The sequence below is a fragment of the Hesperophylax consimilis genome, chromosome 27, assembly GCF_061612785.1.
Source record: "Hesperophylax consimilis isolate HC1 chromosome 27, BYU_Hcon_1.0, whole genome shotgun sequence".
In the NCBI taxonomy this organism is placed as follows: Eukaryota; Metazoa; Arthropoda; class Insecta; order Trichoptera; family Limnephilidae; genus Hesperophylax; species Hesperophylax consimilis.
Window position 1 is genome coordinate 10,977,531 of NC_142862.1, and position 14,312 is coordinate 10,991,842.

Genomic DNA, 14,312 nt, shown 5'->3' on the forward strand with positions numbered 1-14,312 from the left:
ATGGGATTCCTATCTCAAACCACTTCAATTCCTGATAAAACTTCTTCCCTTAATCTTCCATATATCATATCTTTTCTAAAAGTTTGATAGATTTAAACCGCACTAAATCAAATTCCTTCACATACGTAATATTTCTCATAACCTTTAATATCCCGCACTCAACTTATCTCCGACTCAACCGGTCATTTTTCAAAACGGCCGGCAACGATATAATAATGAAAAACCCCCGCGGCAATAAATTTCCCATTGTGCCAACGTGGGCGCTAACACCCCAAATGAAAATCATAAACTCGGTCTTTCGATAAAGTCCGGGCGCATCTGTTCGCGTCTTACTTTAATACCTCCCAGAAAAAGAGGGAAATTGCTCGGGAATCGCCGCACAACTCGGGGAATGCTTCGGGGATTTGACTGCGACTCGCGAAAAATACGCGAAGTCATCGTATTTTTAATATTCTCCAGGTAAATCGGGAGAATGCTATATGTATGAGGAATCAAGGGCGCATCGCGGTTTTTCTCTGTGTTCGTGTTTTCCGGGTAAAAGTTTAAGGATGGATTGTTTCATAGATTTTGATCAATTCATCAAATTTCAACGTTCATTTGCGAGTTCTGTGAATTTCCTATTCAAGTTCTGTTATTATATCATTATAGGCCAGAAACTTGCTTGAAAGAACTGAAATAATAACAGAACTTGAAAAAACTTTCACAATACTTGAAATTAACTTTTAAATTTGAAGAATTGTTCAAATTCTCTGAAACAACCCGTTCTAAGACTGGTAATGTTACCACGAAAAAATATAAAATTCTCAAAATTTGTTCCAATTTTTAAACATATATCAGCAGATTGACAGTGTAATCTGTGTCTTAAATGTTATTTTCTTTTAAACAAATCAATATGTAAAAAAATTACCGCCAACCTTTTTTATATTTTTTTTGTATTGTTCTTTAAGATACAGCTGAGAAGTAATTATGTTCGATCTATTTACAACCTCGTGGCAGGAGAGTGGCGGGTATAACATTTGGTGTTAGGAAATAATATTGGTTTCATAGATTTAGGTTTGTTTGTTAGTTCACATATAACGTGAAAGTAAACTAGACAGTGAAAAACATGGTGAGAGGCCACAATCTTCTTCTTCTAATATAAAAGAGAGAGGCTGTTTGTGTTGGTCATGCGACGTGTATATACAAATCGACATTTGATTCCGAGTTTGATGCTTTTTTTTGAAAGGTCACTGTTTAATTCTTCTATAACTTAATAACCATCACGCCGTTTTCCCGTAAGGGTAGGCAAAGAGGAAAGACCGCCAAACAACTCGGTCTTGGCACACACTCCTTACCTCATTCACATTCATACACTGTCTCATACATACTCTTCTATTATTCTGACTCTTGACATGACCTGAATCTAGTTAATCTGTAATCGGTAATCTGATTCACTTGATCGTGCTATCTCTTCCTCGGGCGTCCCCGACTTCTTCTACTGATCACATTGCGTCATATATTCTCCTGACACTCCTTTCTTCGTTCATTCCCAAACAATCTGAGCGTCCATTTCTTATTCTTACCCACTACGCTGACATTCATTGCAGATCTCTACATTTCTCACACGATCATACATGGTTTTACATTCATACGCCTCAGGGATCTTATTTATACAGCATTTAGTCTACTTTCATCCTTCCTCTTCCAGTTCCAAGCTTTACTGTAATACATCAGGGTAGGTACCAGCCAAAGATATTAGAAAAACGAGATGTGCTATGCGCAGTTCGTACTGAGTGGAATTGTTTTGCCGAGTGTCGCCGGTTTTGTTCACCAATACTACTGCACACCTTCGCTTGCGCTAAGGTATCCGCACTAATACATAGAACAGATTTCTGTGCGTACACGTCCCGATACCGTTCAAAGTACCCTAATTAGGTAGTACTCCGGCTACGGTCCGGCGGCCAACATAGCATATCTCGTTCTTCTAATATCTTTGGTACCAGCACTCCGTTGTAGGCTGCTTCGCTTTTTATAGTTCTATAACGAATAAGATAGCTGACTCTGGCTTCCAACATAACAACGTTTTCTCTTGTAGCGAAGATTCAATTCTAATCTAACAAGAACTATTTCAACTTCTTCATTATATATATCACATCTAAACCCTCGTTAACCTTGTTCAAAAAAAGAATTACGTCATATTATATTTTACCGCCCTTATGATATTAGATATTTTACCAGCTCCGTTTTGCGCAGACAATTCTTACCTTTGTAAATTACGCTTTCCATAAAGTATCTCTCCCTACGTGCTCGCGCGGATTTACGTAAAAACAGACCGAAACCCTAAATTATACACCTGTATATTAAAGCTGATGTAAAGTGTAAAGTCACCCCAAGCGGGGGAGTTCACCCATTCTACCGTCTGCCAAACGAACTCTCGCTAACTTAAATATTTTAATATAAATGCATTATGTATTAGAAAGAAGTGAGAAGTTTTAATGGCGTAAGTTTTTTTCTCCGAGGATTAAAGGTTTTAATTGAAATGTATACTTTGGTATTTGTTTGTCGTGTCTCTGTATGGGTAAGCAGAAAAAATAAACTCTTAATATTTTCTAAATAAGATGAAAAAAACAATAATAAATCATAAATTTGATTTATATCTACAACCTCTTTCCATGGCCATAAATGTATTGTTTTCTAAATTTTTCGTTTTATATAATCTTTTGTTTTGTATAATTTTTTAATTCATATTCCTTTCTCATAAATTTAATTTACTTGTTCCATATTTTGCTGTCTCAGTAGAGGTAAAGTCACAAGGAAGAAATCCATAATTGGTTTTATTTTAGGTATACAATACTTATTTTCAAACTGATTAAATTTAAATATTGAAGACAATATTAGTGATTTCTAAACGAAAATCTGAAACAGAAAAATCAGAAAAGGAAACGGTCACATATGGGACTCGAACCCAGGACCCTTGTCTTTCCGGGACAGTGCTCTACCGACTGAGCTAATGGGACCCTATTCCCCTCGGTCACTTTTAACTGTATCATACTTCGAATAAGAACCACTAACATTGTCTTCATTTTTTCACCGCACATTTTTATTGGCAACTATCTTTATGTATGATCGCAAGATTCAACCCGAACTAAATGCAATCCAGACAGCGTCTTTTTAGATAAACCTATCTTATTTTTTTTATTTTTAATGTGCGACATCTGTTGACTTTTTCTGCAAGTCTAGAATAAATATTTATTTTTCGGGATAACTTTATTGAGTAAAACCTCAAATTGTAATATTTAAATATTGAAGACAATATTAGTGATTTCTAAACGAAAATCTGAAACAGAAAAATCAGAAAAGGAAACAGAAAGGATCGGGTTGAATCTTGCGATCATACATAAAGATAGTTGCCAATAAAAATGTGCGGTGAAAAAATGAAGACAATGTTAGTGGTTCTTATTCGAAGTATGATACAGTTAAAAGTGACCGAGGGGAATAGGGTCCCATTAGCTCAGTTGGTAGAGCACTGTCCCGGAAAGACAAGGGTCCTGGGTTCGAGTCCCAGATGTGACCGTTTCCTTTTCTGATTTTTCTGTTTCAGATTTTCGTTTAGAAATCACTAATATTGTCTTCAATATTTAAATATTACAATTTGAGGTTTTACTCAATAAAGTTATCCCGAAAAATAAATGATTAAATTTAAACTGTCGATTTTACGAAAATTAATAAATAAATAAAATAAATGTAAATACCGCAAAAATTCGCATTGCCAGGAGCATGTTGTGAGACTGAAAAGAGTTTGGAAGATGGTCATTAAGTACCCAGCTATTCAGATCTAGTCACTAAACATAGATTGAGCCATTTCAATCAACTTTTGATTCAGAATGGTGTCATTTCACCAGGATTATACTGAAAGTACAATAACGTGCCGCAAATAGACTACCTGTATTTGATTTTATTTGGCATATGAAAATTTAAGTTTTTGCATATACTATGTTTTAAAAACTATACATATTAATAATAATATTTGGATGATTTTTATAGCGCCTTTTTTAGAAGATATCACCTCAATTACAGGTATCATTGTTAGCAATGATAAACAATCAATATTTAAAAAAAAAAAAATCGCTGTGTTCAATTTAATAAATAAGTTGATTTAGGCCATTATTTTAATGAGCGAGATTTTTTTGTGATAAAAAGAACCTCCGTTACTTCCAGAATCGCCTCCCCTTTTCATACCTGTGTGTTCCGGAAATAACACTTAATCATTCCAGCTTTTCCTCAATTCTCTGCTCGTGTCTGCCTTCCAGTTCTTCTCACTTATTCTCTCCCGTAAAATCCCAAACACGCTTAATCCTGGATTTATACGGCGGACCTGGTGAATATAGCGAATGCATTATAAAAAGCGAAGGTAAATTTAAGTAAGTTGGGGTTTTTATCCACCCATCCACCCCCCCTATCCCAACACCCACCCCCCTGTCCTACTTAGGGTTTTTTTCTCCTTTTCGCGGTAGAGACATTTATCATTATTATTTAAGTGAAAATTTATTTCGTTCATTCGTATTTTTACATTGTATTCAATGGTGGCTCGTTTCTAATGTTGGAGATTTATATAAAAGAAAATTATGTGTTTACGAATGTGGGCACATTATTAGACCTAAATACAAATTCGCATGTTTTTCACAGAAAAAAATTAGTATCGCTTATTTATTAAGAATCTAAACGAAAATCTGAAACAGAAAAATCAGAAAAGGATACGATCACATCTAGGTCTCGAACCCAGGACCCTTGTCTTTCCGGGACACTGCTCTACCAACTGAGCTAATGGGACCCTATCCCCCTCGGTCACTTTTAACTGTATCATACTTCGAATAAGAACTACCAACATTGTCTTCATTTTTTCACCGCACATTTTTATTGGCAACTATCTTTATGTATGATTCTCAGTTGGTAGAGCGGTGTTCCGGAAAGACAAGGATCCTGGGTTCGAGTCCTAGATGTGACCGTATCCTTTTCTGATTTTTCTGTTTCAGATTTTTGTTTAGAAATCGCTAATATTGTCTTCAATAATTAAATATTACAATTTGAGGTTTTACTCAATAAAGTTATTCCGAAAAATAAATATTAAGAATCTCTTCAAATTATTGGAAATCCCGTCAAAAAAGGGATTGTAGTCCGTTTCCTGATAAACTTTTAGTAAATTCCCAATATATCGAATCACGTGTTCATGCAGCTGCATTTACCTTAATAATATGTAATGACGAAATGTGTAAATATTCGGAATTTTCCGACACCAATAGATAATAGATTCGGTGACCGGATAAATCATCACAATTATAATTCCTCACATCTTTAAAAATTTATATAAAGTCATGGAAAGTGATGAAACAAAAACTTTCTTAACTAGGTTAAGTAGGTTAGGTTAGGTTAGGTTAAGTTAAGTTTAAATTATTTTTCTTCATCGTTTCTAAAGACTTTATATCACTTTTTAAAAGTGTGTTGAATTGTCACTGTGTTGAGTTATCATGGAACCGTAAATAAATAGAGACATCTTTTAAAGGAAAACACTGAAAGTTTCATCGAAAAAAATCAAATAGATCATAAGATATGAATATTTTGCGGAAAGTCTAATTTTGGCGCTAAAATTTAAAAAAACACCCGCGCTTCGCCCCCAATTTGGCGGTAGAATGCTCGACCATATAGCCTTAATTAATCTTCAATAATTTGACGTTTTACTCAATAAATTTATTCCAAAAAAGAAAAATTACTGTTCACATATGATTTTGACAAACCTGCGTAAAACCCTGGCAACGCCGGGGACTAGTTATTTCATAACAACAATCCCGTGGTAATGTGGTAGGGATGCCTTTCTATAGAAACGCACACATACATATATACTATTATTTGATTTAATTTAAATTCGTGCTGACATTAAACATGAATTATTTTATGAGCAACAAGGTTTGGATAATGGATTTGTCATGTGATTGGTTTGTCATTGTCACAGGAAATGATTTCATCAGATATCTCTTGACCGCATGTTGTTGGCTATTATTTATCGGTCTGCATAATTTAAACTAGATTCACTTTTTCATTTTTAATAAGAATGTAGTTTTAAATTATATTCATAGAAGTTAATATTTTATTACTACATCTTTCTGTATTAAGGGTATATTTAAAATAATTCTTTATCTGCTCTTTCATAGATGGATTAATTATTTTAGGTAAAAGCACTTTTTGCAAGCTTCGTTTTAAAATATTAATGTGAATTATTTGTTTGCGCCAGTACATACGCAATGTGAATAGGAATAAATAGTTTTGTCTGTGTATAAAATAAATTGTTTCACGAAAGGCATACAAATACAATATTGGATTGAATCACCGATACAGTATTAGATTGAATCACCGATGCGACATTGGATTGAATCACCGATACAATATTGGATTGAATCACCGATAAAGTATTGTATTATTTGTGTGCCTTTCTTGAAAGAATTGAGTTTTTTACGGACAAAACTGTTTATAAGTATTCATATAGCGCATGTACGAGCGCAAACAAATAATTATTATTATATTTTGAAGCATAACTTGCAAAAAGTGTTCATTCTTAAAATAGCGCCATTTATGAAGGAGTAGATTATAAATTCTTTTAAGTATGGCTATAAAGATTTATTTATACGACCTCTATCGTGAATTTTATAAGTTTGAAACTCTTACATTAATATTCTCGCAAGAAAGCATGTTCTCGTACGTTTCGGATAGTGTTTACGTTTATCGTATTTTTCCCGAGATATGGGGAAAACTTGTCATATTTTTACCAACTCTTGGGAATTTTCATGGCGGAGTATCCGACTGCCTTGGGAAATGCAGGAAAACGTGCAAGAAATATAAATTTTCTATTGGAAGTAAAAAAAAATGGACAGCAAAATAAGCTTACGTAAATATGGTAAAAATTTTCTGAAAAATTGCCGTTTGTTGTTTCAAGATAAATATTACTCCACAAATTTTTGTTTGCAAAGTTTTTGTTTTTGAACCAACATTTTTGACTGAAGTAGAGTTTTTTGGGATTATTTGTAGAAGGTTGGATATTATTTTAAGTGTGTAAAAAAATATTCAAATAGTTGTGTCTATGTTTGGCCCAGAGACACCGAAATTATTTTTAATTTCTTTTGCAATGTTAACTAATTTAAAAATTAGAACACTTTTTAAAAAACACTTTCTTTGGAAAAAATGAATATGATTCAAACAAATGATGCAAAGAGAAATTTGACCGGGTGAGTTTTTTCATACAAAAAGAAGGTAATTTAAGTAAATTTGTTCGCAAACTCGGACTTGTTTGTTCCCCTGGCTGGGTCGTTATGCCTCTCATGAAATTAATCTAAAGCGGCACGGAATATCGGAGGACTTAACGAACTTCCACATCAGAGATTCTCCAAATCTTACAAATTGAATTTAAACAGCTGAGTACAACTTTGTTTGCAAAGTAGTTTTAAATTTTTCTCTCATTTCTTTCGTTATTGAAATAAAAATATGACTCTATATGGACCACTTTTGGCTAACTTCATTAATCGTCCTTCGCACTGCCGAGAAAATTCACGGTAAAGTGTTGCTAAACAAAAACAAAAAACAATCTATGAAAAAAATCGACAAATATTTGAAAAACAACTGTTGTAAGAATCTTCTTCTTATCTTTACTTAATAATAATAAAAACGTGGCTTTATATAGTATCTAAGTATTATGTTATTTCACCTCAGTGCACTTAGCAAAAAGATTTGTGACCCCTTTGTCGCAGAAGAAATAGAACATTTACCCAATTCAGTCAACTAAGACAGAGTAAGGCTCACGACTATCCAGCTGGAGGTGGCGGGTTCAAATCCCGGCGTGCGCAAGTAAATTTTAATATAATATACAGTATATTTGCGGCACGTTCCAGAGTGGAAGATACTCTCAGTATCGCCCTGGTGTGAGACTACCATTCACAATTGAAACGTTGCTTGAAATAGCTTTTGGGATGTTTAGTGATCAGATTTGAATAGCCAGGTACTTCCCTACTTTCCTCTTTCCGACCTCCTTCTCCTACCCACTACCTTCAACCCCACAAAATACCCCGATTTGGAATGCCATAGTCTCACTGGCTCCAGACGGTTGGGAGTAGTTGCAGTTTTAAATTTAAAAAAAATAATAAAAACTTGAAAATCTCACATACTTTCATTGTTATTATCTTTATTCTTTCGTTGGGAAAATAAACTTTGAAAACCGCACAGTTATCAGGTAGATTTAAAGGCAGCTTAAGTTATGATCTAAAACGTACAACGTTTACGTCAGAGGAACCTTCATGAATTCTGTTTTCGTATTAAAAGATAAGGAGCTCCTAGATCCAAACTTGAGATATCAAATTTTGACACCCAGATACAAAGATGATTTTAGATACATTCATTATTCTGTTTTCTCAATTCCGCCAGTGTTATTTTATCAAGTAATTGAAATCTATTTTAACGTATTTTTTAATGTAAATATTACTTGAGCGTCTATCTATCTGAATCCGGGGACCATAGCACCCCCTAAATATCTTTAAAGGAATACGATTGAATAATTAATAAGAAAAAATATTTTTTTTACACAGGGTGTTAAGGGACGTACGTGACTTACTTTAACCAGTGATTCCTGACATTATCTAAAGTAATTTTTTTTTGTTTATCAACAATAGTTTTACAGTGTCACTGGTCACTCAGCCGAGTAACCGCCCAATCCCTCACATCCGCTCTAGCTGTCCAATTCCTACTCATGTTTATTGTTGAAAAAAAAAACATCACAAATGTCACCGGAGATCAAAATTTCACTTACAATGTTTACTCCTAATAATATCAGGAATCTGAATTACGTCGCTTAACACCCTGTACAATACTTCTGAGGTGTAATAAGTCGTACCCACACGGCGGACTATAGGTAATGCATGTTATTTCATGTATTATAATTCATATTTGGTATAGTCGTAGATTCTCTCAGTATCACCTTGCTGACATACTAGCAGGTATCATTCAGAATTATAAAGTTTGATTACTCAAAATTGCCTCAAATTCATGATTACTGACCAGATTTTCACTTCCTCATCTCGTTTCCCTCTTCAGTTCCTTGAAAAACTCTTATGCGGCATTCACGTAGGAACTCGTTGATAGGCAAAGAAAACAGCATGGATACTAGCACAGATCCCTGTGGTACGCCTCCAATATGTGTTTACTTTATATCAATTCTGTCAGCGAAATTTCTTTTTCTATTAATTAAATGATCCACCATTTTCAGAAGGTCTCAAATTCGGAGCGTAAAATTCGTGAATGATGCATCATTAAAAAAACAGCGTGGGTACCAACATGGAACCCTGTGGAACACCTTCAAAAATATTTTGCTGTACATTAAATCTGTCACTATTATTTGTATTCTATTTATTGCACAGTCTATCTTGTTCATAATGTCTAAACGTGTGTGTTTCTTGTCTTTGCAGCTCAATACCGTTCACCGCGCATCACAGAGCATCCCTCGGACATAGTGGTGGCCAAGAATGAGCCTGTTACGCTGAACTGCAAGGCGGAGGGCAAGCCCAAACCGGCCATCGAGTGGTTCAAGGATGGTGAGCCCGTGCTGACATCTGACTCGGATCCCAAGAGCCACCGCGTACTGCTGGAAGGGTCGCTTTTCTTTCTCAGGTATGTAGCACACAAAAAACCGAATTTATTTGTACGAATGACATAAAAATGTGAAGTGGCAGTTATCTTGCAAAATATTTAAGATATCTAAATACCAGTATATGCTTAGCATTCCCATTTCCATATTTTATTGGTCTTAATATAAAATATAATTCCATCAAAACTCGGTGGGTTCACCTCCCACATTCCCAAGAAGGAACGAGCACTTCTTAATCTGTAGTCTCGATGAAAAATTCACTGTTTCATAGTGCGCTATATTTGCTTGTTAATGGAGCTGAAAATATGCTGAATTCAACCGTGCCTCGAGTATTTTACTACTGCGAATTGCCAGTTGATATTCTACATTAGACCTGTGCAATTTTCAGAGAGGAAAGAACTAAATATGATGTGTTTCCTTGGTCAGAGGCAATAGAGGAAATTGTTTCCGTGGAGGAAAAAACTACTGAATAGTGTTAAAAATTCAAGAAGTTCAAACACTATAAATCCTGTAAAAATCCTGTTTATTAATAGATGTATTTAAAAATGTATAAACTGACTGAGGATTGAACCTTCTTCCCCAGGAACTGGAGTCAAAGTCGCTAACAATAAAACAAGTTTTAGCTAAGACAAATCCAAATTGGATAGTACCGACTTTTCGTGCATTAACTACTATAAAGCTTTGATAATAATAATATTTCGATGATTTTTATAGCGATGTTTTTTCGCAAAATCACTTTAAGGGCGCTGTATAAATATATAATATACTTCTACAATGATCTACTAACTATATATGGAGATAATATACCTACAGCACCATACTTACCTGTTAGGTCACTTGAGATTAACACTTAATTAACATTAAATATAATGTCATAGAATTTCAATCGAGTGCCAACAAATGGAGTATCTGCTATCGAGAATACGTTGTCATCGATAACGGGTCTATCTGGCGAGTTTCAGCTCGATTGGATGTCGGGAAGTGGCTTAATTTCCACTTCCAAGATTTCATTTTATCCATTCATTTTTCATTTATTCATTAATTTCTTTCATTCACTAATTAACTCATTGAAGAAAACAACATCGAAATTCAATTAGTATTTTAACAAAATGTTTTCAGGCGCTTTATTTGTTTCCGCTGTCAACAGGTTTCGCAAGAACTCTTCCTTCAGGACAAAGTTGTGCTAACTACAAATAATACAGAAAGAATTAGTATATAACTAGTGAGGATTAGCGCAGGAGAAGGGAAAACCTTCGGCCCCAGGCAGGCAAATAAAATTGTTCATTTTATCAAGAAAGAATTTCGGTATTTGAAAGGGTGTCATTAACTTTTCGTAAAATTTTCACATCTTGTTGCTTCATCCACACGTCTAATACAAAATGACCGCACGCCGAACACATTGCAGTTTTGTGTTTTTATTGACAAACTTTTCCCATATATTTTTACGTCCATCGAAAATCATAGAGCGTAAAATTTGGTGAACGCTCGTGTAATATTGAGTGGTGCGGTTGGGGAACATTATTTGTGAGTTAAAAGTTGCAAGTTTTGTTTTGTGGGGATGTGGGAAAAGAATAGTAATCGTAAAACGTAACAATAAACTGATGTTTACACAAATACAAAAACTAGGTAGTTGTAACAACCCAGTTTCCGCGTTTTAACACACTTTAAAATAAAAAAAATTCTCTATGTTATTGAATTGTTAAAATATGTACAAAACAAAATGACATGATATTGATTTTTTAAAAGTTAAATGGATATGATGGAAAAAAGTTGCTTAGATCTAGAAAATCCAAACAGGAAAAGCTGTTTATATAAGACGTATATACAGGGTGTTATGGGACGTACTTGACTTACTTTAACCAACAATTTCTGACATTATTCGGAGTAAAAAATGTTAATTAAATTTTAAATACTCTAAATAATATTTGTCTAAACTCTAACATTGCCATTTTTTCAGATTCACTGCCCAAATTCAAACGTAGCATCATGTTAATAATTTAAACTGTTCAATGCGCATACATACAGACACACACACACACACAAACACTCACTTACACAATACACACCCACAAACCTATATACTGCACACGTCACCTGGTAATTAAGGAATAAACATACCACCTAGCAGACATTACAAGGAAACATATCATAGGTACACAACATGAAGTATCTTATTCCTGTATATTATTTCATCTTTGTAAATCATGTTCTGTTTGTTTCTATAATATAAAATAAAATTTAAAAAAATGAAATAAAATAAATCGATTATAAAATAAAAATAAGTTACATAAGCGTTTTAAGTAGTTCAGGAAGAAAAAAAAATTAAATAAATTGCTGCAAAAAAACAAACAGATAATATTATACTGTGTTCCGATAAAGGAAATAATAAATAATCATATTTACACGAGTTTTCCATCTTCCGCCTCACCCCAGGAAAAGTTTCAAACTGAGGGTGCTAAGTTTCCCCGGAAAAACGAGAAATTTCTCAATTTTCCTCTATCAATTCCTTCCTTGTAATCTTTTTTTACGTGCCCCCCCCCCACCCCCCGGTAATCGAATTTTCAACTTCATTGTCGAAGAATAAAACGGAAAACTTTGTGCCAACTTTTGACGTGTTCAGAAAATCGTAAAATCGATGTTTTATAGACTTTTTACCTTTTTCACTCGAATCTTCAAACGGTTCAAAGTTTTAACTTGTTATGTTCTTACTTGGAAATGCGTCTGTCAAGTAAAGCTATGGACTTGCAAATTCCTAGAACAAAACAGAACTAAATAAAATATTAGACGATTGATTACGTAATTTTTTGTATTTATTATGTACTAGTTAAACTAAACCAATGTCTTTCTATATTATATTGTTACCTTAAGCGTCTAAACCGCACAAGAGTCTCAACTTTCCCCAACTGAGCCAGTGAGACTATGGCATCCTCAATTATTGTATGTTGTGAAAATGAAGAAAGGAGATGGGGAAGAGATATGTGGGGAGTACTTGGCTTTCAGATCTGGACACCAAACACGGCAAAAGTCATTTCAAGCAACGTTTCAATTCTGAATGGTAGTCTTACACTAGGGCAATACTGAGAGTATCTTCCACTCAGAAGGAACCGCAAATATACTATATATTATTTTCAAATGAGGAATTTGTGAAATAACACAAATTAATCAAATAAAATTAATTTGCGCACGCCTGGTAATAACGTAACGTTACCGGCACCCCATCTGTAAATAATGCAAATAATTTTTTTTAAATAAAATACTATGTTCGACATGTTTCGAAACCTGTTGTTTCTTCGTTAATAGTTCATTAACTTTTATTAATAACCAAACCTTTTTTTTTAAAATAACCTTTCTCCTAATTTTATTTTCGCGTTGAAAATAATTTTAATTTGATTGTATTGTTATTTAGACATCTTAATTACGTCTTGATTTTGTTATGTTTACTAATATGTAAATGTTTTTGATGCATATTTTTTATACAACTTAACTTAATAATAACTAAGTTATCACCTCTCATTATAATATTTTTTGTCTATAGGTGCTTGTGTCTACACTTGTCTATAGAACATAAACACAATATAATTTTCATTATATTGTATTTGTCCTGACGAAGAAATCATAAGTTTCGAATCATGTCGATCATTCGTTAAATAGTGGTGTATACAATGTAGATTGTATAATTAAGGCAATGCCATACGTAGTAATGCAAAATCATGTGTTTTTGGTTTGAAAATTTGGTCGCCTAGAAATGTTTCAGATGCTTTAATTAAATACTGCGAGTAGAATACATCTTGGCCTTTGAAACAATCGAGTATTTTTTAGATAAGTCTTTTTACAAGCCCAGAAAAAATAATGTATAAGGCCTATGAAAACTGCTTTAAAGTTAAAAATCTCCTATTTACGAACCCATTTTCGGTTATGATTTTATTGTATAATGTGGAAAATTAAGTTATTTATAAAATGATCGAAAAAAATTAAATATTTATGCCTGAACGTGCACAAAATAAAATAAAAGGCACTTTTTGGCCATTTTTTTTCTTGCATAAATCAAAACAGGCGGATGTGTTAAGCGGGAATTTAAACCTTATCGCCATCTACGTAAGGGTTGTTATTACACGGCGTAGTGCATCGCCTTAAGGTAGGCGATACATTACACTATACGCATCATGACTACCAATGGGAATGCATGGCGAGCGATATGCTGAAATAGGAGTATATATCGTGGTCTGTCACAGGCATAATCCTTTCATATCACATAGAATTTCGTTGACCTAGAAATTTCAGAGAGAAAATTCTCTGCAAAATTGAATTCCCCTAAGTTTTGAAATCGTGAGCTTTTCCCGTGTCATACAATCAGATACACATCAAAACACAAACAGTCGATTCAACCTTAATCCGTTGTTAACACATGGAGTTTCGTTGACTTAGAAATATCAGATTGAATATTCTCTGCAAAATTCATTACTTCAAAGCTTACAAATCGAGAGCTTTTATTACTTCATATAATAATCCTAAATCTACCTTATAGCTAAGATAAACTTATAAACATGAAAACACAGTCAGTCCAACTACAATCCTTTGATTACACATTGAGGTCATCCCTCCGACATAGAGCAAACAGTCGACACCGAAAAGCTCCCGTGCCAAGTGAACCGAA

At 33.9% G+C, this 14,312-nt stretch overlaps 1 protein-coding gene across 1 annotated transcript in view; it reads left to right on the plus strand.

Annotated features, from left to right (window-relative positions):
- LOC149410572 (roundabout homolog 2-like) overlaps positions 1 to 14,312 on the plus strand; it is a 693,950-nt gene that overhangs the window by 366,882 nt on the left and 312,756 nt on the right. The window contains exon 3 of the mRNA XM_089648290.1: positions 9,480 to 9,681. Within this exon, the coding sequence (XP_089504416.1) occupies positions 9,480 to 9,681 (202 nt within the window). The remainder of the gene's footprint in view (positions 1 to 9,479; positions 9,682 to 14,312) is intronic.